The sequence below is a fragment of the Manihot esculenta genome, chromosome 5 (genome assembly GCF_001659605.2).
Source record: "Manihot esculenta cultivar AM560-2 chromosome 5, M.esculenta_v8, whole genome shotgun sequence".
NCBI classification, from domain to species: Eukaryota; Viridiplantae; Streptophyta; class Magnoliopsida; order Malpighiales; family Euphorbiaceae; genus Manihot; species Manihot esculenta.
In genome coordinates, this window is record NC_035165.2 from 3,916,063 (window position 1) to 3,937,544 (window position 21,482).

Sequence of the window (21,482 nt, forward strand, 5' to 3'; positions counted from 1 at the left end):
CTTTCTCCGTCCCAACCAGATAACAATAACACTCATTAGCATTCACTGACACAATTCCGTGGGTCCATTCTGTAAATTATATAGATTAGATTGGATTTGCCGAGTTTCCTCCGATCCAATGGATTGTGAATTATTGGCCAGTGCTTTCTACGCCTAATCTAAGAATCAACCATCACTTTCATAGTATTTTGTGGTTGGCAGCGAGCAACTTAAATGTAAAAATTGCTCACTGACCCAACAGAAAAAGCTCAATCATCAAGGCTTAAAGGCTTTAAGCTACAGTTTTCTTTGATTCTGCCTCTGCCAAAAATTAAAATGCAGTAATAAATAATTGTCAACCTCACTACAAGTAAATCACAGCACATCACAAAATTGAAAATAGATCCAAGAGTTGTTACAAATTCAAAATCACAGCACATCACAAAATTCAAAATAGATCCAAGGAGTTGTTACAAAGTCAACAATGTTCATAATCCAACTCTCCTAATCCGGACTACGTTGCTCATTTGTCACTTGTAAGCAACAGAACAAAATCTAACCCTTTTTTTCTGTTTTATTGAGACTAAGATAACCATGTCATGGAATAACAATCCCAGAAATGGCCTCTTCATTGTATTCAACAACCCAAACCCCAAATTCCAAATAAAAAGTTTTCATCCAGCCTAACTAGCTTCTTTGGCTGCAGCAATAACAGCCTCTACAGTAATGCCAAACTCCTTGTATATCTTACCAGCTGGTGCACTGGCCCCAAATCGATCAATTCCAATAGCCTTGCCTTTGGCTCCAACAATCTTCTGCCATCCAAATGTTGATCCAGCTTCAATGCTAACCCTAGCTGATACAGCTTCTGGCAGAACACTTTCCTTGTAGGCATCTGATTGTTCATCAAAAAGTTCCCATGAAACAAAGGAGACAACTCTTACAGCCTTGCCCCCCTTTCTAAGTTCCTCAGCAGCCTTAGCAGCGATTTCCAACTCAGAACCAGTTCCAATCAAAATGACGTCAGGCTTGTTTCCGGAAGAATTATCTGAAATAATATATCCACCCTTTTCAACTCCCTCAATAGAAGTTCCAGCAAGATTTGGCAGCTTTTGCCTAGAGAGTGCAAGGATAGAGGGTCTCTTCCTGTTGAGGACAGCAACCTTGTAAGCACCAGCAGTTTCATTTCCATCAGCTGGGCGTAGCATCAAAATATTAGGCATTGCACGGAAGCTTGCCAAGTGCTCAATTGGCTGATGAGTTGGCCCATCTTCTCCCAGACCAATTGAATCATGGGTCATAACATATATGACTCCAGCCTCGCACAAAGCAGATATCCTTATAGCAGCCCTCATGTAATCAGTGAAAACAAAGAAAGTTGCACAATATGGGATCAGACCAGGGCTGTGTAGTGCAATACCATTGCAGATGGCTCCCATTCCATGCTCCCTGACACCAAACCGGACATTACGTTCTTCAGGGGTGTCCTTTTGGAAGTCCCCAAACATTTTCAACAAGGTCATGTTGGAAGAGGCAAGGTCTGCACTGCCACCAAGAAGTCCAGGGAGTACTTTTGCAAGCGCATTTAGGTTTGTCTGGGAGAGATTTCTGGTTGCCTCTGCTGGGCTGTCTGGAGTGTATGTCTGGTAGATTACAATAAAACTATTAAAAGATTTTCTAGACCAAAAATCCAATGTTAACACCATATCATAGTTCTAAACAGTGATTTATCTTGTATAATGCAAATGGGACATGAAGATGTTAAATCCACTTCTCCTTAATTGAATAGAGAAGGAAAACATAAACCAACAGTTAAATTTGAGGCATTAAAATTGTTGACACAGTATCAAATGCATAGAATGCTTGCTAAAATAAACAGTAATGTAAATGTTTAGATATTGAAAATCACTCAAGAGATCATAGATATAATCAAGAACTGTGCAGATGATTAAAGCTCTACTCACTGGAAGAGCCTTCTCCCAACCAGCAGGCAGTTCACCAGTGATGATAGACTTCAATTCTGCAGCTTCCTCCTTGTACTTCTTCTCATACTCGGCAAACTTTGCATTCCATTCAGCTTCAAAAGCAGCACCCTCTGGAACATGGCGACTCCAATGCCTAAGGAAAAGCCAGAAAGTGATGGATGTCAATCAATCTTTGTTAGCAGGAAATGGATAGAACCCTTGTCCAAATTTGCTTACTTCTTAACATCCTCTGGAACGTGGAAAGGCTCATATGGCCAACCAAGGTTCTTCCTAGTAGCATCAACTTCCTTGGCACCCAGTGCACTACCGTGCACACTGTAAGAGTTTGCCTTGTTTGGAGACCCATAACCAATGGTTGTAGTGACCTGTCATAGAAAGACATTAGTTCATCAATAACTAAATGCAGTTACAGTAACTGTACTATGACTTCAAACATGCCACTGCATTATTCTGCTAGTGCCTCATTGGAGGAATTTCTACTGATTGAATTTACAAGAAGTTCATTTTTCCACATAACTCTGAAACACATCATGAGAAAGGGATTGTCCAACCTTGATCAAAGTGGGTTTGTCTTTCACAGCCTTGGCCTCCTTGATGGCAGCACGAATTTCATCATATCCAGTGTTTCCATTCTTCACCCAGATAACGTGCCATCCAAGACCCTCAAAACGTTTATCTACACTTTCGGTGAATGCAATTGCTGTGTCACCATCAATGGAGATGTGGTTATCATCATAGAAAGCTATCAGCTTTCCTAGTCCCCAGTGCCCAGCAAGGGAACAAACTTCATTTGCAATTCCCTCCATTTGACACCCGTCTCCCAATATAACATATCTACAGAAAAGAAGAGATATACAAATATAACAACACGGAACAATGGTTAATTAACTTATATTTTTGACAGAAGAACAACAATGAGTAACAAGATCAAGAGAGTTATTTATACGTGTAGTGATCAACAATTTCATTGTCCGGTTTGTTGTAGCGAGCAGCCAAGTGCTTCTCCGCAAGAGCCAAACCAACAGCATTGGCAATACCCTGTCCGAGAGGACCTACAAAGAAAAATATGAAAATTTTTGAGAGACTACAAATATAGAATACAACAATCGAGGACGATGATAACGATTGAAATCAGAAACTAACCAGTCGTGACTTCAACACCAGGTGTCTCAAAGTTCTCTGGGTGTCCAGGGGTTCTGCTTCCCCATTGACGGAAACTCTTTAAGTCGTCTTCCTATAGATTTAACCAAAAATGAAATATTTCAATAGAAATGAACTTCAACAGGACTGACGATCCATTAAACGAACTTAGAAGAATAATCATAAAAAAAAAAAAGAATGAATGAACAAAAAGACAAACATATATCAACCGACACGAAGCTATATGTTAAAACATTATTTGTGTTCACCCAGTTGTCTGGTTCTTTTTAGCAAAATGAAATCCACATTCATTCCTCATTTTAACGCGAATTAGGCCTCAACTCGTGATGAATAAGTTGATTAAAAGAGGGTGGGGGATCCAACCTTGACACTATCGTATCCAGCAAGATGAAGCAAAGCATACTGTAGCATACAGCCGTGGCCAGCAGACAAGACGAAGCGATCACGATTGAACCAATAAGGATTCTTCGGGTTATATCTCATAATTTCATCGTATAAAATATGACCCATCGGAGCACAACCCATTGGCAGACCGGGGTGACCTGAATTAGCCTTCTCAACAGCATCAATAGCGAGAAATCTAATTGTATTGACAGATTTCTCAACCAATGAAGTCTCGGCGGTGGCGTCAAGGGTCTCAACTGCAGCTGCGCGGATCTGGATTTGTTGGCGCGCGGCCAGGCGGCGGCGGACAGAGGAAGTGGCTAACGGGATGGATGAGGTGGACTTGAGACCAGAAAAGGAGGGGAGGGAAGGTGTAGAAAGAGAGAGGCGGTGGTGGTCAGAAGACTGGGCTGAGCCATGGTGGGAGATGGCTGGAGCCAAGAGGGCCTGAGATAGAGTCAGAGATGAAGTGGAAGCCATTGTTTTTGACACCTTCGGCGACCCTCTCCGCTCTTCACTTAGCTTTGTTTATGGAGATTGGAAAGAGAGAATGAGCTGCTTTGGGCTTTTATCTATTTTTTGTCGAAAGGCTTCCAACAACTCCTGATCTTGAATTCTTGATCTTTTCGCCTGCACTAAGTGACAGGTGAACTGAGCTGAACGTTAGATTGAGAGAGAAAGCAATCTCGACCGTTAACTACGGGTAGCATGAAGGAAACGCTCTGCCTTTCATTTTATTTACGGTTTTCTTTTTCAATTTTTTCATTTTAGCTTCGTTATTTGACCATGTGATTCTTTTTTTTTTCGGCCACGTACTTATCCTTCTACCATTTCCATATTACCCATCTTTCAAAATCAAAATCAACAAATCCATGAACCTTGCCAACAAGAATAAAAAAAGCCAGTTGATTTTCGTTTTCTTTTGCTTAATCTTGAATGAGTGGGTTATTTCTTGATTTAGTTTAATAGCTTTCGACGAAAATTTATATTTGTATAAATTAAATAAAACATATACATAATTTTTTAATATAATATTTAATTTGTAAATTATTACATATAATGAAATTTATATTAAATGGTTGAATTAAAAATTGATACTACCAAATTTCATCCAAACAATTTGTTGGGCCAGTGGTCAGGTGGGGGTTGTTGGCAAGGTGAAGTGAAAATAATTTGGTAGATGGATGGTCAAGATTTGAAGAACAGCAACTTCTCTGAAAAAAAAAAAAAGGGGAAATTTGCTACCTGTGGAAATTTTGTTAAAATACTTTTGGTTAGGGAAAGGTGCCTTTATCATTCAGCAATAAGCCAAAATCAACTTGCTGAGAGTTGAATTAATTATATTTAAATCGATCAGGGGCATGTGCAGCCCATTAATACTGCTCTTCAATTATATTATTATTTTAACAAAAAATAATTGTTTGAAGATTTAGTTCAGCTGCAATTTTAAAAAACAGAAATGCTTGTATTGTGGGGCCGGTAGGTGACATCCCTTTTGAAAAATAAAAATAGCATTAGCAGTAGCAATAGAACCACACTTTCGTTTCAACCTTGAACTCAAAAGGCATAGTCGCGCTCCTGAAACACCCCCGTTAGCTAAATCATGATCCTTATATTCTTAAATTGGGAGATTGGCAAGTGGAGACAGTGGCCGATCCACTGTTGCACACAAGGGGTCAATCTAACTTTCTTTTCCCCACCTTTTTTAATGAGGGTATTAAAAAAAGCTGACGTATAAATGAGGGGTCAATCTAACTTTTATATTTTATTATCCATCTTCTTTTTATTATTATAACTTTCTAACAAAATATATATTAACTCCTCATAAATTTAATCATTTTTAATTTTTTTCAATAAAAGACAATTTTATAAATGAAAATATTTATTTTTTTATATATATTGACGATAAATTTTCTTTTTTTTTTAAACTATCCCTTATTTAGATTTGAAATTTAAATCTATTAAATTAGTATGGTTTCAACCAGCAGGTTAAACTAGCCTTATTAAATAAAAATGTCTGCTATACTAAATTAATAGTTAAAAGATCTACCGTGAACCGTGTCTAACCACATTTCAAGCGGCAAAATTGATATCAGTCAAAGCCACCAACTATGACCATTAACTCGTAGAATGGTGAATACAATAAGAAGTATGTGCCCCTGAATCTAAACAAGTCATCCACCTCAAAACCTGCTACAACGTTACCAGAAAATTACGAGGGTACATGTTATTGGATCAACCCTGCGCATTTGATGTTCTTTAATTACCCACATGATACACCAACGACAATTTTAAAATCAACCAAAGCCAATTAACAGAGTTTTTAATACACAACAACATCATGATGTTCCAAATTCTAAATGCGTCTCACAAGAAAACCTTTTCATTGCACAATAGTTGCACTCTCAACAATGAAATGCCAAAAGGAAATCAGCCTATGACAATCCTGATGGTTAAAGTAAATGTAATTTAATCTGGAAAGAAGGTTTCAACTTTCATGAAAAGTCTATGTCTGTAGTCCATGCTATAGTGAAGAAAAAAAAAAGAGAGAGAGAGAGCTATGTATGGGTAGCCATGTATTGTTTACAGCATGATTTTTACCGCAGGGATGGCAATCACAGCAAGAACGGGAAGCCAGGTTGGGTTCCTTCGAATTTAAATCATGGTCATTTGGAAAGGCACCCAAAAGATTCAAGTTTACAACCTTGGCGAAGCGAGATGTGGAAGCATCCATGATCTTGCAGATGCAGATTTTAATAAGCTTGAATCCCTGAGAAGTGCAACTGATAATAAATGCTCTTCTGAGTGCCTTTAAAACTCCAATGTAGAAAGATTTTAAATTGCCAATAGGAAAATTTTTTATTTTTCTCTTTCAAAAAGAAAAGCTATCTACCCAATATAAGATTCTCGCAGACATAACATGTTTCAGTGTTGGAGGGCTTGGCCGTTTGTTAACAATTGCACACAAACATGTTTTCTTTCTTTTTTTTTTTTTTTTTTGTTTTGAAAAAAAAAAAGGAGGGTATCAACACTACTTTTTTTAAGTACGAAAAATACTTTATTATTGGCCTGCTAATTGAATTGATTTAGCAGATAAAGCTAAGGACTGTAAAATCAACGCCCGTTTTCCATATATCATGAACTCGTTCAAGTGATAGAAAGCAAGCTGTGAAGTGTAAACCATTATTTAATGAAGATGCAGCGATAAAATCATACAACAATGCTAAACTTGGTAAAATTTGTCTTTCTAATTCTTGAGAATTAGATAAGCTAAAAACAACGCCTCACCCACTATTAATGCTCTCCATTTTCCCCTTTTTTTCTTTAAAAAAAAAAATAAAGAAAAGAAATTGGAGGAGTTTTGAACAAAGGATTTCATGATTCCTTAAGAGAAGCCTTAAGAGAAGTCCTCCCTTCCATAGCTACTGGTGAAAGAATATGCCAATGTTGGAAACCAGAAAACACCACCAACAGTTCCAGGAGTACCAAGGAATCCCAATTTGAAAAAGTTCATTTCGATATCTTTGCGGTTAGTTCTCGTACCAGCTTGGCAGCAACCATTGCAGTCATCCCATCAACAGTGTCACGCTGCGGATTGAATTCAACCACATCAGCTGCTACAACATCAGCTTGAAGGTTGTGGAGAATGTTGAGAACATCACGGAAAGAGAGACCACCAGGCTCAATATGAGATACTCCAGGAGCAAAAGCAGGATCAAGGCAGTCCACATCTATTGAGATATAAACACCCTTTACACCTTCCCCTAATTTCTGTTAAATGAAAATCCTAAAGTCAATTTTTTTATCCCATGCACATGTACGTGAAGGCGTATGAGAGAGAGAGAGAGAGACCAGATTTTCCAAGAGTTGGCGGTCCCTTGAGAAGGTTCGCATTTCAAATTGCTCCACTCCAAACCTTTTGCCCTGCGCCTGGCCTTCTTTTGTTATTGACCTGATACCTACCTGAAAAGGTCAGCAACCATTCAAATTCCAGAAAGGCCAGTAGAAGTAGACAAAGACAGAGAACATGAACTACAATTTTAATACCCTTAAAAACCTAAAGTTCAAGAAAAAAAAATTGTAATAGTGAATGATGGCTGTAAAGCAATTGAAAAACATATTATTCAAGGCTTCTAGTAAAGGAAACAAATAAGAGAAATTGAAAGTGATAAGAGGATAGCGTAATTGCAATAAAGAGTCACAAATACACCACCAAATTTACAATCAATAAAATGAAGGGTGGAATCGATATTATGCTCATTTTTTATTGACAATATTTCCTACAATGGACATATTTAGGGTATATTATACACAACATAAAATGGATAAGTAATATACTAAGATTACCAATCAATAATTTTCTGCAAGTTTAGTACAAAACATCAGAGTGATGAAAACAATACAGATAGTACAGGACGTACTTGCAAGAGGCGCCTTGCATAACCACCTTCCATTATTCGGGCAAATGACGATGCATGAGAATATGCATTCCCTTCAAAGGCATGATAGATATCTGGATGAGCATCCAGATGGAGAATATCCACAGGTCCGCCAAGCTTCTCAGAGACAGCTCGTACCACAGGGAAAGATATTGAATGATCACCCCCTAAAACTAATGGACGTAATGGATCCTGGAAGATCAAAGATCAAAAGGGTCAAAAATAATATGTTGAAACAAATGTAAACATGAGAATGCTTAAATCTGCTAAACAAGCCGAATCCCATCAGAAGCTAAAATGGTAAAGACTTTTGAAAATGTTCTTGGCATTTGAAGCAGGGAACAGGGATGCATAACAACATGCACGGAAACTGTGATTATTAATTCAAATTCACTTCCATCATCTATTATGTAATAAAAATAGTTGGCCATGACATACAAGTTCATTTTATTAGTCACAATTATTTAGAAACATATCCAGAAAATCAAATCACTCCTTACATTAACTTTCAATTAACTTAACAAAGAATCCAGCCTTGACTTTAAAGTTACAAGCCACAGTTGTTTTAGAAACATACCCAGAAAACTAAATCACTCTGTACAGTAACTCTGAATTCAAGATCCTTCAATAGTCTAACTCAACAAAGAATCCAATCAAACTACAACTTCCCCCATTGCTAGAGTCAACAACTGATATTCTCTGCCATCACACAGCACACAGATTATGGTTCAAACTACCAATGGGCGAAAGTAGTAGTTAACAAGGATTACACAGATTAAATCAAGTTAAGCCAGGTGATGACAAAGATGATCTCAGTAAAGTTTTGCATATTTGACAAGAGTATCAACGAGAAGGAGCAAATGAAACCTTTCACATGGAGCAGACCTTCATGCACAGAAAAAAGGAACAATGCATTGCAGCAATCTGATGTTATATTCTAATAAATTAGCCTTGCAAACTGCCATAATCCCTCAGCAAGATAGAAACTTGATGAAAGTTTGACAAAGCTAAGTGTGAACTCATGAGTAATAATAAAGATAAATGCAGCTGATCCAGCTGAGAATATACTGGGCCAGGTTAGATCAATCAACATGACCCAGTAACACAGAATCATTGGCAGTTGAATTCTTAATCCTCTAGTTACATCATATATGAGCAATTTCCGTGGTGAGAATATCCTAGATATATTTTCAGACTTCAAACAATATAATATATCATGACACAGTGTTGACACAAGTTGTTTTATGAAGAAATCCTGTGGTGTTAACTGGACAATGGTATATCAAACTTGCAGCTACATCCTATATACAGGGTACAAGATAAACTAAAGAAAATTTTTGCCACAGATGTAAGGACTCTCTTCAGAGCCCCTTAAATGATAAGCAAGGAATAGTAGTAGACCATAGAAACTCAGTTAACTCGGTTAACTCAGTTAAGAAATGAAACTGCGTTCTGCTTCCAGGGTGGAATTCCTCATTTTGAATAATTCACCAGTATCCATGAAAGACTCAGAATTCCTTATATGGGAAACAATCACATAGCTGCTATTTGTAGAATCTATAATATGATAGAAATTGAAAAGAGGCAGATAAAAGAACAGCAGTCACCTCTTCCATCACTAGCTTGACAGACTCACTTATAACATTCATCAACCTGTCATCGTCTACACCACAATCTCGAATTTCTTGGACAGGGACATCACCAACATCAGTTAGAACGCGGGGATCATTCAGTTCTTTCCCTGTTGACAGACAAGCATTGTATTGTATTATAATAAGCATAAGGTCCGAATTACACAATAAAGTAAAAAAAAAAAAGGCGAAAATATCAAATATCTACTCCCTTGGCAAATAGACATCTAGGGGTTTTAGTAATCAGAATAAATATTAATATCATACTTCTGGGACTTCGAGGTTTTAGAAATAGTTACAGCACATTAGATAAATAAATTGAAAGGCACAAAATTCAGAGGCAAAAACAGTGTTTAATGACCAGTTCAAACATGAAATTCATGTATCTGAAATAATTACATCTGATAATGAATACCCAATTCCATGTTTATTTTTCAGTCAAGAAAATATTTTTAAAACATGCAAATAAATCTTTCTGAATGCTAGTCAAATAGTAGTCCAACAGTAGGGTATTATGACTACCTTCTTCAGTCGTTGAGTTAGTGCTACCACACCAGATCGCTTCCCTAATTCGAGGAGGGGCAAATGCTGGGCCCTGGAGAAATGAAGAGTTATGCCCCAGAGGAACTCCAAGAAGAGACGATGATGCTACGGCACCTCCTAGAGCACGCACAAGCTCTCCCTTGGGAACATCATTAAATGTCAGATAAATCATTTCCAGAGAGGAGATCATATAGTCTTGACGTTTCCAGTAAACTAAAATTAGCAAAAGTCGACCCAAAATTCATATAATTTCTTAAAGGACATAAGACTCGATGAGTAAATATTGAAAGTGAAGATAAATCATCCAGAGCACTTAATCATAAAGTTTCAGACCTTGAGCTTTGCTCTCTCGCGAATAAGAGTAAGAGAAGCATCAATAACGCGATTTTGGCCCTTCTCTATCAACTCAGCAGGGATGTTCGCAGCGTTTAGTTTCTGCAAGATATGAATTCCTCTCCGCCCAACAACCGACATTCTGGAAATTCACAGGTAAAAAAAAAAATCACAAACTCGCATTACTACAAGGCAAAGAAATTAGATTTTCTATGTATCTTCTGACACCTGATAATGCTGAAAGATAATTAGGTAGAGAGAGGAGGTAGGGAGAGATAAAGTCGAAACAGCAATGGCTCCGATTGATCAGACAACGATGAGGTACTGACGCTGGTTCAAGGCGAAGCAGCCGTTAAGCTTTTCACTGCCACATTCGACTCTCAACAGGAGCCTAATATAAGGGTAATCTTTATTCACGTTTATTGAACTTTAAGCACTGATTTTTTTTAAACTTTTAGTATAATAAATTTCTAGAGTATTCAAATAAAAGTAATTATTTTAAATATTTTTCTTACATTTCTCTTTCTTTGTTTTTTTATCATTCTTACTTTTACATATTAAATATTATATAAACATATTTAACTCGATAATAAATATATTTAAATAAATTAAATTTAAATTTTATTTTTTTAATCTTTAATTTTTATTTAAAAAAAATATTAATTACTTATTATTAATAAAATTATTTTTTTAAAATAAAATTAAATTTATTAATAATACAATTATTTTTTATATTTTTATATTCAATTTGTTATTATTATTTAAATTAAATCTGCTGAATTTATAATGTTAAATTATAGTTCGTCATATAAAATTTCAAGTATTTACCTTCTGAAAAGGCGCTGTTATCCAGATAATGTGAAGTTTCAACGAAGGTTATCTTCGTCCATCGACGTTGGGACTCGGAGGGAGATCTAATCAATCGAGGGAGTCGTGTTCATGATACTGTAGCACCTGGTGATTTGGGGAGTCATGAGGCAAAAGAGCGGATTATCGTGAAATTAGGAATTGATGTCACATGCAGGTCAAAAAAAAAAATGGATGTCACGAGATCCAAGAAGAGTTTTCCTGGTGTTTTGCGGCACCATCAGACGAATTCAACCGCCGGACTCACCCCGCGCCTCAATGCATCAAGATCCTCCAACTTGCCCCCTTTGAAACCAAAATTATCCTCATTAAATTATCATGTTACTGTATTAAGCTTCTGAGTTTTTTGGGAGAAAAAAACCTGCTAAGGTTGAAAGTTTTTCTCAGCCCATGAGAAAAATATTCCTAATTTGGGCTAAACAATCACCGAGGTAAAAAATTAGCCGCCGGCTTAACGCAAAACCACTGCTTGTTTAACAGTGGCTTTTCAATCGAATTTCAATCCACCAATGCAGCAGTGCTAGACTAAGGTTGATGAAGTTAAGTGACCATGTATTGTTGAGCACGCTTCATTAAAGATTGAGATCATTCTAGTTAAACTTATTTAATAAATCCATTTCAATCAATGGACTCTAGCTCATTAGTATTGGATTTTATTCATAATTAAAGAAGTTTTGAATTTATACACCAATCAGAGTAAATTATATAAAAAAACATTTCAAATTCAATGAATTCATGAAATCTTTAGAACAAAGCCTGAGCAAATTGTAAATGCATCTTATGTGTAAAAATGCAAGAAAGGAAATATGTAATGGCCCCTCTCTTCAATGTGTTCTTTCCTCTAAATCAATATCACTTTTGCAATTTTCCTTTTAGAACTTTTTTTCTTTCAAATATAATCTCATTAAAAAAGTTGTCAAGGTGGCTAAGTGGATAGTATAAAGTTCATCTGAAACAATGATTACATATGAAGAAGCATTATGGATGAGCTTTATATCTAGCAAATGGGTTGTTGATTAGATTCTCTTCTTACCTAAAAGAAATTAACAGAGTTTGTACACTTTTACAAATTTCACTAAACGAATAGTCTTCAAGAATAATTAATGAAAAATCTTTATTTATAACTAACACAATAGTTTCTTAATAAGTGAGACTTTTAAAAAATAAAAATTTTATGAAGTATGATAAACAATACCATCAATTTATAAAGAGTAAATTATACTTTAATGTCTGAGTTATATTATAATTAATAGATCATTTTTTATATTTTAAAAATTAAATACTTAAATACCTTTATTTTTATATCGTCTAAATATTTTCTCGTTAATTAAAAGGTAAATAGTTGATTAATCCTCTGAAAATTATCTCTTTTATCGTATTATTCTTATTGCACCATACAACACATGTATATAAAACTTTTATATCTAAAAACTCAAATCCCTCTTATTTTTTTTTGTTTCGTCTCTTTCTTTACTTGTGTCATGATTAAATCCTCTATAAACTATCGCTCGAGGCGTCGACAATTAAAAAAACGTCTTACAATGAGCCGAGACTTGTGATATTGAGAAAAATGAAGGGTGAAAGTTGCCGGATATGACTGAAGAGAGGGACGAGTGTTGGGAGCTGGCTTGGGTCGGTGATTCCAGGTTTTGGATTGTGAGTGGTTATGGCACGGATAGCTGAGGGTACTTCAGGTCTGATGTCGAGTTCTATGACCCATATACAGGATCTTGTTTCAAGGTTGATAGAATATTGCCCTTTTCAAGTACTAAGTCCAAAGGAGCTACTGCTGTAGTTAATATTAATAGAAATGAATACTGGTGGTGCTGATTGTTGGGTGGCAACCAATAGCAATTGCAGCAGTAGAGAGGAAGCAGTGGAGAAGTGAAAGAAAATGAGAAAATGAGATGGGAAATAGTTAATTCAATTTCACTTTTAAAAGATAAGAGTGCAACAAATTCTAGTGTGATCGGTCTTGAGAAGATGTTTGAAGGGGTAAGGAGAAACAATAAGAATAATAATAAGCAAAGAGTATTTGTGTTGAGTGACAGGGGATCATCATCTTCATCATCAATATCATGCCGTGAATGTGATCCTAGAGCATTCATTTTAGAAAGAGTATGCAATAATGGCAATACCAAGTGGAACTATATATATAATCTTGTAAGATTTTTGGATTTTCATTCTCAATTTGTCATGTCAAGAAGAACTTGAATTTTTAAATATAAATATTTTTTATATGTATTATATGGTGTAATAAAAGTATTATAAAAAAATAGATATTTAATTAATTATTTACTTTTAAACTAATCGAAAAATGAATGAAAAATGATACATTTAATCGAAATAAAAATAGAAAAATTTAATTGTTTGATAAAAACTGATTTATTAATTATAATACAATTTAAAAATTAAAATATAAATAACGGGATGAAAATTGAAAGATTTAAATATTTGATAATAACTGATTTATTAATTATAATATAATTTAAAAATTAAAATATAAATTAATAATTTATAGTTCCATAATAGTTTGGATGCAACACCAAAATTAATTGTCCCGGGCAACTTTAAAAAACTGAAGGTGAGTCTAATTCATGTAACAAATTTACTGCTACCACAACAGTTAAAAAAAAAAAAAAAAAAAAAGCCTTGTCATATCCTTTTTTTTTTTTTTTCATCATTACCATCATCGTATAGCCAATCCAAAAAGGAAACAAAAATCATAAACCAAATCCACAAAAGCAATCAAAATTCTAAAATACCACAAACAGACCAAATACTATTTTACCAACTACGTTAGAGGTCATTGCACTCTTAATTGGGCTACCAGTGTAATTTTATTTTAGCGTACTTTCCACTACACTCCTCTTTTCAATATTATTCCACTAAAAATAAACCTGATTAACATATAATGCTAATTATGATCATTCATATCATTTTTCACCTCCTCCTCCAAAATCCATCCCCAAAAATTGATATCTAATAATTCTTTTGTTGTCCCTGTTTGGAAAATTTGATTTACACTCAACAAAAACATATCTTATTACAGGCCAAAGAAACAACAACAACTTCTTTTATTTGGGGGAATCGTGTTTGAGTATTATTATTCTCAGAAATTCATTACTCATCTGAGCCCATTTTAATAAGAAAAGTTTATAACGTAGTTTTGAACGTATTGGAAGATTATACATTGATGCCCAAATTTATTTATATAAATCACCAATAATGTATATTTTATACTGACATATATATTTTTATATTTAAATAATATTTTTAAATTAAAATTTAAACGATTTACAAGATTATTAAACTTTTTAAATGAAAATTATTACTAAAAATATTTTTTCATAAATTGAGAAATTATACAAAACTAAATGTATTTTATTAGTTTTAAATATTTTAGAATTATATGATTGATTTTAATTAAATTTATAAGAAACTTGAGCATTCAAATAATTAGCCGAATTTAGTAACATGACTTTCTGAATATTTTATTTATTGCATTTAACATTATTAATATAAATTGTATAATTATATGATTTATCGCACTTTCAGTTGGACGATTTATATTAAATTGTGCTCTTTTTTTAGAAAAGAAAGTGTTTAGAGGGTTTGGAATTATAGGATAAATTTGTTTTTATTCATAATTGAAGGGTCCTGTAAAGTAAAATAATAAATTTTTTAAAAAGGAAAAAGATACAGACCGTTCCCAGTTTAGGGCATTTTTTTGTCGGGAAGTAAAGCTATAACTTTACCAAACTTCTGTCATCAGTTTCTTGCTTCCTCTGATCTTTAAAGATTTTCCGGCTTCATCTCCGATCAGGTATCTTCTCTCTCTTCTGCTTGACGTCTGTACAAATATATGCCAATTGCATGAACATCAAAATTTGCATTCGCAATTTAAGCTAGCCTAGCTGATTCTTAAGCTTTTTTATCACTTTGACTCCGAGGGAATACAAAATTCTCTAGGCGACGCTCTTGTTTCACTTGGTGCGACCCAAGAAATTCGAGTGTTTGGCATCAAATTACCTGATTCCTTTTGTAAACCTCTCTGCGGTTGTTGCACGACAGCGGGATGTTTTGTCTAGGAGTTTGAGTTGCCCTATCAGCTGATACACTAGGAATGCAGATTTGGTAATCAGATAGTCTTAGCTCAGTTCTATCAATTAATGGGTTTAGCACTTCGGATGGAGAGAGTCTTTCTGTATTGGGAGATTGCAGATCTTCGGTTGTAGCTTACTTCTTAATACAATTGTAATTCTAAAAAATTTCTGAGTGATTTAATGGTTGTTGCCTCTTAATCGTACATATTTTGAGAGGCAGACGATACCTTTTCTGTATTCTGGGTTCTAGCTATCAAACATGTAGGGAAATATTTTTCACAGTATATTTTGGAACTTGTGAGTCGGAGATTTGGAAGTTTTGCACAAATTGGCTGGCTAGTGTTGGCTGCTATATTGGGATTTCGCAAGAAAGATTCTTCACTTTACTTGAGCACTTATTACTGAATTTGATGTTGTGCATTAGTCTGCATAAGAACCATATAGGACAGTCTGAATAATCTTCTTTTTTTTTTTCTTTTAATTTCTATTTTCAGGTTGGAGGGTATTATGTTTGCTGGATACATTCTGAGGGCTATTTGTGATCTCTGTAGGTAAGAAGGCTTTTGCTTGTTGCACATAGTGCGATTAGTTAATTTGGACTTCTCTTGTATCAAGTTTGGCACTATTTTATCATACTATTTTTCTGTTCTACATATCTTTTGCAATGGGAGTTGTTTTTGTTGAGGATATTAGAATATGTTTTTGATTCCATACAATCAATATATTTGGTCCAGGTTTTTGTAAGCACTGGCCAAAGGCCATTTTACAGCTGCAACTGAGATCCTAGTTGTAATGGAATTTTTAAGTCTGAATTGGTTGCACTTTCTATATACATGCCATGTGCATTAAATGTTCTTAAAAGTTTGCTGTTTGCAGCAAAAATAGCTATTTCAAGTTGTGACTGCATTTTCTGCAACAATTCACTAGCTACTATGTACACATGCTTGAAACCAATAAAGTAAAATTTTTATATACTCCTTTATCTAAAGTGAAACTTTTTTCATCAATCATGAAAATATGTAAACTAGATTTATACTACAAGTGCATAATTTATGCAACTCCTTAGTTTTGCACTGAGACTGCTCAGGTTAATTGGATTGCCTGGTCAAATTTCAGTGTTGATGTTAGAATTTTGTTGACATGAAGCATTGCGAAGTGTAGGAGTCCAAAAGAGAAGCAAGCTGAAGAAAGTTATAGTATTTGCAAATTGATCTGTCTCTAAGGTTAGACTCTCTTAGGAATGGTGTTTACCGGAGCATATGATACAAACATTAGGAGCACTGGCTTTGATGCCTAAGGAACCTAGGTTCAACCTATGTGTAAGGGCAAGTTCTGGAAACCAGCTCCAAAATTCTTATTTTCTTGGTATTGGTTGCATAGGTTCCTCTTATCAGATCTTCTATTCAAGGACAGATTTGGTTTTGGAGCTTAACTCTTACATGTTGTGACCTATGTCAGCTCTCAACTTCTTGTTTTAAGAGTCCCCTAATAATGTTAGAGTAATCAGGCAGTACACCTTGTGTAGCATCAGGGATTGTAGTTTTTCTTTTCTTTAGGTTTGTGTCAAATCCATTTGATGATGGAAAAAACCTTGGGTTCATGCTCCAGTATATGGGTTGGGTGCAGGTGTTTGGGTTGCCTGGCTTATATTTTGTTTGCATACTTTTCTTGAAAATTTTTGTTTATTGACAATGGTTGGGTTGTCCTTGAACTTCGTTTGTAAAGGTTCACAGAAAGGAATAACATTTGGAGTATCATACTATTAGCATGGATATAAATATATTCATCAAAGTTTCTTATCAGTGTCATAAGGTGCTCTGGTGTGAAAAGGTTATGCCTTTATCACAAGCTCATGTGCATGAACTCTGCAACACAATCTTTGAGACAAATGTTTGAAAATTATATTTGTTGTGTATGGATTATTTAATTATTTGTTTTTGAGAGTTAGTTTAGATCTAATGCTCATAAACACTCCTAGAAAGTATATATCACTTCTGCTTCAACATATTTTTGATACTCTTTATTTGTCGCTAACACTTCTCCAGAGTTTTCAGGTTGTGCTATATTGGTGCTTTTTCTGAAGGAATCCTATTTGACCATCCATTCTTTAGCAGTAGCTATGCTACCCACTGGGTTGAAAGATAACCAACTCCGTGAGAGCAACAGCCAAAAGGTCCACCCTCAACCCATGGAAGAGTCTATGAATCAAAATCCTGAAGCTGTGGAAGCTCTGATATCCAAAATATTTACTAACATCTCCTCCTTGAAGTCAGCCTACATCCAGCTTCAATCTGCTCATACTCCATATGATCCTGAAAAAATCCAGGAAGCAGACAAAGTTGTAATTTCTGAGCTGAAGAACCTATCTGAGCTCAAGCACTTTTACAGGGAGAACTATCCCAAACCAGTATGTGTTTCCCCTCAAGATTCACGCTTAGCTGCTGAGATTCAGGAACAACAGAGCCTACTTAAAACATATGAGGTTATGGTGAAGAAATTCCAATCTGAAATTCAGAATAAAGATACTGAGATTGTTCAGATGCAGCAGCAGATTGAGGAGGCATTGCAGAAGCGCGCAAAACTGGAAAAAAATTTGAAGCTTAGGGGTTTGTCAACCAAAGAGTCTGAAGGTTCTGGAGATGAAAGTGGGTTATTTCCTGTAGATCTCACGCCTGAGCTCTTCATGTCTGCGGTAGAAGTGGCTTTTAAAGCCATTCATGACTTCTCCAAACCTTTGATCAACATGATGAAAGCTGCTGGGTGGGACCTCGATGCTGCTGCTAACTCCATTGAACCTGATGTTGTTTATGCAAAGAGAGCTCACAAAAAGTATGCATTTGAATCTCATATATGTCAAAAAATGTTCAGTGGGTTTCAACAGGAAAGCTATTCTATAAAAACAGAAAATTTGACACTCACCAAAGAGAGTTTCTTTCACCAATTTCTTGCACTAAGGGAAATAGATCCCTTAGATGTCCTGGGTCAGAACCCAGATTCCATGTTTGGTCAATTTTGCAGGAGCAAGTACCTGGTGGTAGTTCATCCAAAGATGGAAGCTTCATTCTTTGGAAATTTGGATCAGCGAAATTATGTCATGGGAGGTGGGCATCCAAGAACACCCTTCTATCAAGCTTTCCTAAAATTGGCCAAGTCAATCTGGCTTCTACACAGGCTGGCTTATTCTTTTGATCCTAATGTTAAGGTCTTTCAGGTTAAGAGGGGTAGTGAGTTCTCGGAGGTTTACATGGAAAGTGTTGTGAAAAATCTGATACTGGATGAAAACCAGAAGCCTACAGTTGGGCTAATGGTTATGCCTGGTTTTTGGATAGGAGGCAGTGTGATTCAGAGCCGTGTTTATCTCGCAGGTGTAAAGGTTGCTGAATAGTAACCAATATCTTATGTAATAATCTTTAAACATAATTATATGGTGTGTCTCAATATAATTTACTACTTCCTTTGCTAATAGTGTGTTGTAATCTTTTTAACTATTGTAATTTGTATTATGAAATTGTGAGGTGAAATCCGCTTTCGTCTATGAAGGTCTTTATCTCTGTTGTGTCTGCGGTTTAAGAGCGTTTCAGAAGCAGATTCAATTCTCCCTCGATTTAATAGGTGCTTTTTGGTCATTTTCCATTGATGATCTTGTTTTTATTGATTTTTAACTATCGAGATATTCTGGTGCTTAGGATACTGAAATGTGCAGAATGTTAGTTCTCCTTGACCAGTGTTGTAGAATTTGAGAAGTCATTAGGAAAACTCACCAGGGGCAGTTCTTGATTAGATTCTAATTATAATGAATGCAAAAATACAAACATATGGGTATGTGAGTTCTAATGTAATTATTGTACGCTATAGAAAGTGTTATAGTAATTAAATATATCATAGTGAGACTTTTTTTATTAAAATTCTATAAAGAGCGAAACAGTTATTGCTTTCACAAAAATCTTATGGTTGATTTTCGCTTACGGGTATGGCTAGTCCACGTGATGGATGGAGTGTCACTATTAATTCCATAATACAACCTCACTCTTACATTATTAAAAGGTTGAGGAGAATTGACCAATTTATTCTCTAGAACTACAACAACAACTTTGCTGACCTTAACATATGGATTATGGTTGTCAAAAGATATGTCTGTCACATGATGCCTAAAGACAATTTGCGCGGGCATCGCCTAACCCTCTCGGGTGATCAAATGGGCGGATAAGGATCAAATGACTCCAAGGATATGATGAAATCAAAAGAAAATAGCTTTATTTGATTTGATGCTTGAGTGCATTATTTGCTATCAAACAAAACCCCAACAATATGAACGTAAAGACATACTCATGCGCGTATTCCTAACTGCCTACCCATACGTAACTGGCCGGTCGGACCAAATTCGGGCAAAATCAATGATTTCCATTCTAAAAATTATAAAATTGAATTGAATCTTTATTAATTTCAATATTGGCTTGTTCCATATTTGACTGAATTTAATAGTTTCTATTTTTTTCTAAAAAACTTTAATTTTAATATAAAGATATAATTCAAAATTGAGGCAAATCAAATCAATTGATTTCAATCAATTTACAATAAATTTTCATCTTCAGTTCAGTTGTAATTCTAAGCTAAACTAATTCTAAATCCAACCATAACTGGGTTTAAGATAAGCATCATCTCTCCGCAAGAATTTCTTTTTCATCACCACAGGTCCACAACTCTCTAAATAATTGTTTATTCTTAAAAAAAAAAGGTTTAATGACAAAATAATTTGATCGATCATGATAAACATTGTCCCAATTTATGAGGCTACCTTCAAGGGACAAAATTCAAGTATTACCTGTGCATACTGTCTAGTGCAAGTAAAGTGGCGATTTAGCATGTGACGCCCATTCTATATATACAACCCAAACCTCCTGTCCATTTCCATCAACTCACCCCATTTTTCTCGTGTTTACCTTCAGAACATGGCCAATCTCAGTCTTCCCTCATCACTGCTCCTCCTCTTCGTCCTTTGCATTTCAGGCACGGCGGAATCTGCCTTTGTCAGACGCTCCCATGCACGGGCCTACATCGAGGCCTCATGTCGGTCCACCCGCTATCCAGCTTTGTGCATCAAGTACCTCTCTGGTTTTGCAAACTCAACTATTCAAAATCCACAACAGTTGGCCCAAGCTGCCTTATTGGCGAGCTTGTATAGGGCGCGGTACACAAGATCATACATGTTAAAGGTGACAACAGAACTGAAAGCAACGAAAGCTAAGGAGTACCAAGCGGTAAAAGATTGCTTAGACCAAATAGATGATAGCGTGCAGCAACTTAGCCAGTCGATTAGAGAGCTACGTCGCTTTGGAGGCCATGAAGAATCTGAGAATAGCGAAGACGTGTTTTGGCACATAAGTAATGTCGAGTCATGGACGAGCGCCGCTCTGACGGATGCTAGCAATTGCGCTGAACAGTTTCGAGGGAGAAAAATGAACAAATTAAAAGCCACGATTAAGGGCAAAGTTTTGAATGTGGCACAGGCCACCAGCAATGCATTAGCTTTGTTTCACCGGTATGCGTCTAGGTATAGAACAACTGCCACTGCCAATAATAAGGCATAAGGTTAGTGCATGATTGGAATCTGCATATGGAAAGATCGTCTGTTATTGTGCGTCAAATGCGTCCAGTTTAGAGTTCTAATATGTTGTAATATAAATATGATCATGATGTTTTATATATTCAATACTAATTAACCTTAAGATTAGTCGTGGAGATAGAAGGTGCAAACATTTTTTTTATTTTTTAATTAGATATATATATACATATCTACATTTTATTAATGAATATTTTAAATTTTCTATTAACCCTTTAAAAAGAATTCTTCAATGATATCGAGAATCATAAGGTATTATATTTTTGGGAAAATATGTAATTATACGAAATAATCATTTGACAAATAAAAAAGTACATTTTTAGTCATCGACATTCCGTTGTAGTCTAGTCGGTTAGGATATTCGGCTCTCACCCGAAAGACCCGGGTTCGATTCCCGGCAACGGAAATTTTTTTTTCGTCGGCCTTCTTTTCCC

General features: G+C 35.5%; 4 protein-coding genes and 1 non-coding gene across 6 annotated transcripts; 3 read left to right on the plus strand and 2 right to left on the minus strand.

Annotated features, from left to right (window-relative positions):
• Positions 1-344: 344 nt before the first annotated feature.
• On the minus strand, positions 345-4,214 carry LOC110614488 (transketolase, chloroplastic). Its single transcript, XM_021756036.1, has 7 exons — positions 3,489-4,214; positions 3,108-3,198; positions 2,911-3,016; positions 2,516-2,798; positions 2,181-2,329; positions 1,944-2,097; positions 345-1,622 (listed from the first exon to the last, which is right to left on the minus strand). The coding sequence occupies exons 1-7, from the start codon at positions 3,987-3,989 to the stop codon at positions 663-665; spliced, it is 2,244 nt and encodes a 747-aa protein (XP_021611728.1). The 5' UTR covers positions 3,990-4,214; the 3' UTR covers positions 345-662.
• Positions 4,215-6,679: 2,465 nt separating this feature from the next.
• On the minus strand, positions 6,680-10,855 carry LOC110614593 (arginase 1, mitochondrial). The gene is made up of 7 exons (XM_021756159.2): positions 10,684-10,855; positions 10,456-10,597; positions 10,102-10,261; positions 9,556-9,689; positions 7,931-8,140; positions 7,362-7,472; positions 6,680-7,280 (listed from the first exon to the last, which is right to left on the minus strand). The coding sequence occupies exons 2-7, from the start codon at positions 10,594-10,596 to the stop codon at positions 7,020-7,022; spliced, it is 1,017 nt and encodes a 338-aa protein (XP_021611851.1). The 5' UTR covers position 10,597; positions 10,684-10,855; the 3' UTR covers positions 6,680-7,019.
• A 4,150-nt stretch (positions 10,856-15,005) lies between these two features.
• Positions 15,006-18,963, plus strand: LOC110615617 (protein GRAVITROPIC IN THE LIGHT 1). 2 transcript variants are annotated; one of them, XM_021757592.2, is made up of 3 exons: positions 15,006-15,148; positions 15,923-15,979; positions 17,474-18,963. In XM_021757592.2, the coding sequence occupies exon 3, from the start codon at positions 17,548-17,550 to the stop codon at positions 18,811-18,813; it is 1,266 nt and encodes a 421-aa protein (XP_021613284.1). In that variant the 5' UTR covers positions 15,006-15,148; positions 15,923-15,979; positions 17,474-17,547; the 3' UTR covers positions 18,814-18,963. The 2 variants fall into 2 exon arrangements, with proteins under 2 accessions (XP_021613284.1, XP_021613283.1); XM_021757591.2 differs by having other exon boundaries at positions 15,008-15,148; positions 17,483-18,963.
• Positions 18,964-20,239: 1,276 nt separating this feature from the next.
• On the plus strand, positions 20,240-21,167 carry LOC110615289 (pectinesterase inhibitor 9). Its single transcript, XM_021757094.2, has one exon. It carries the CDS (start codon positions 20,378-20,380, stop codon positions 21,014-21,016), a length of 639 nt encoding a protein of 212 aa, XP_021612786.1. The 5' UTR covers positions 20,240-20,377; the 3' UTR covers positions 21,017-21,167.
• Positions 21,168-21,381: 214 nt separating this feature from the next.
• On the plus strand, positions 21,382-21,454 carry TRNAE-CUC. Its single transcript has one exon. It is a non-coding gene; the product is annotated as a tRNA-Glu (tRNA).
• Positions 21,455-21,482: the final 28 nt, after the last annotated feature.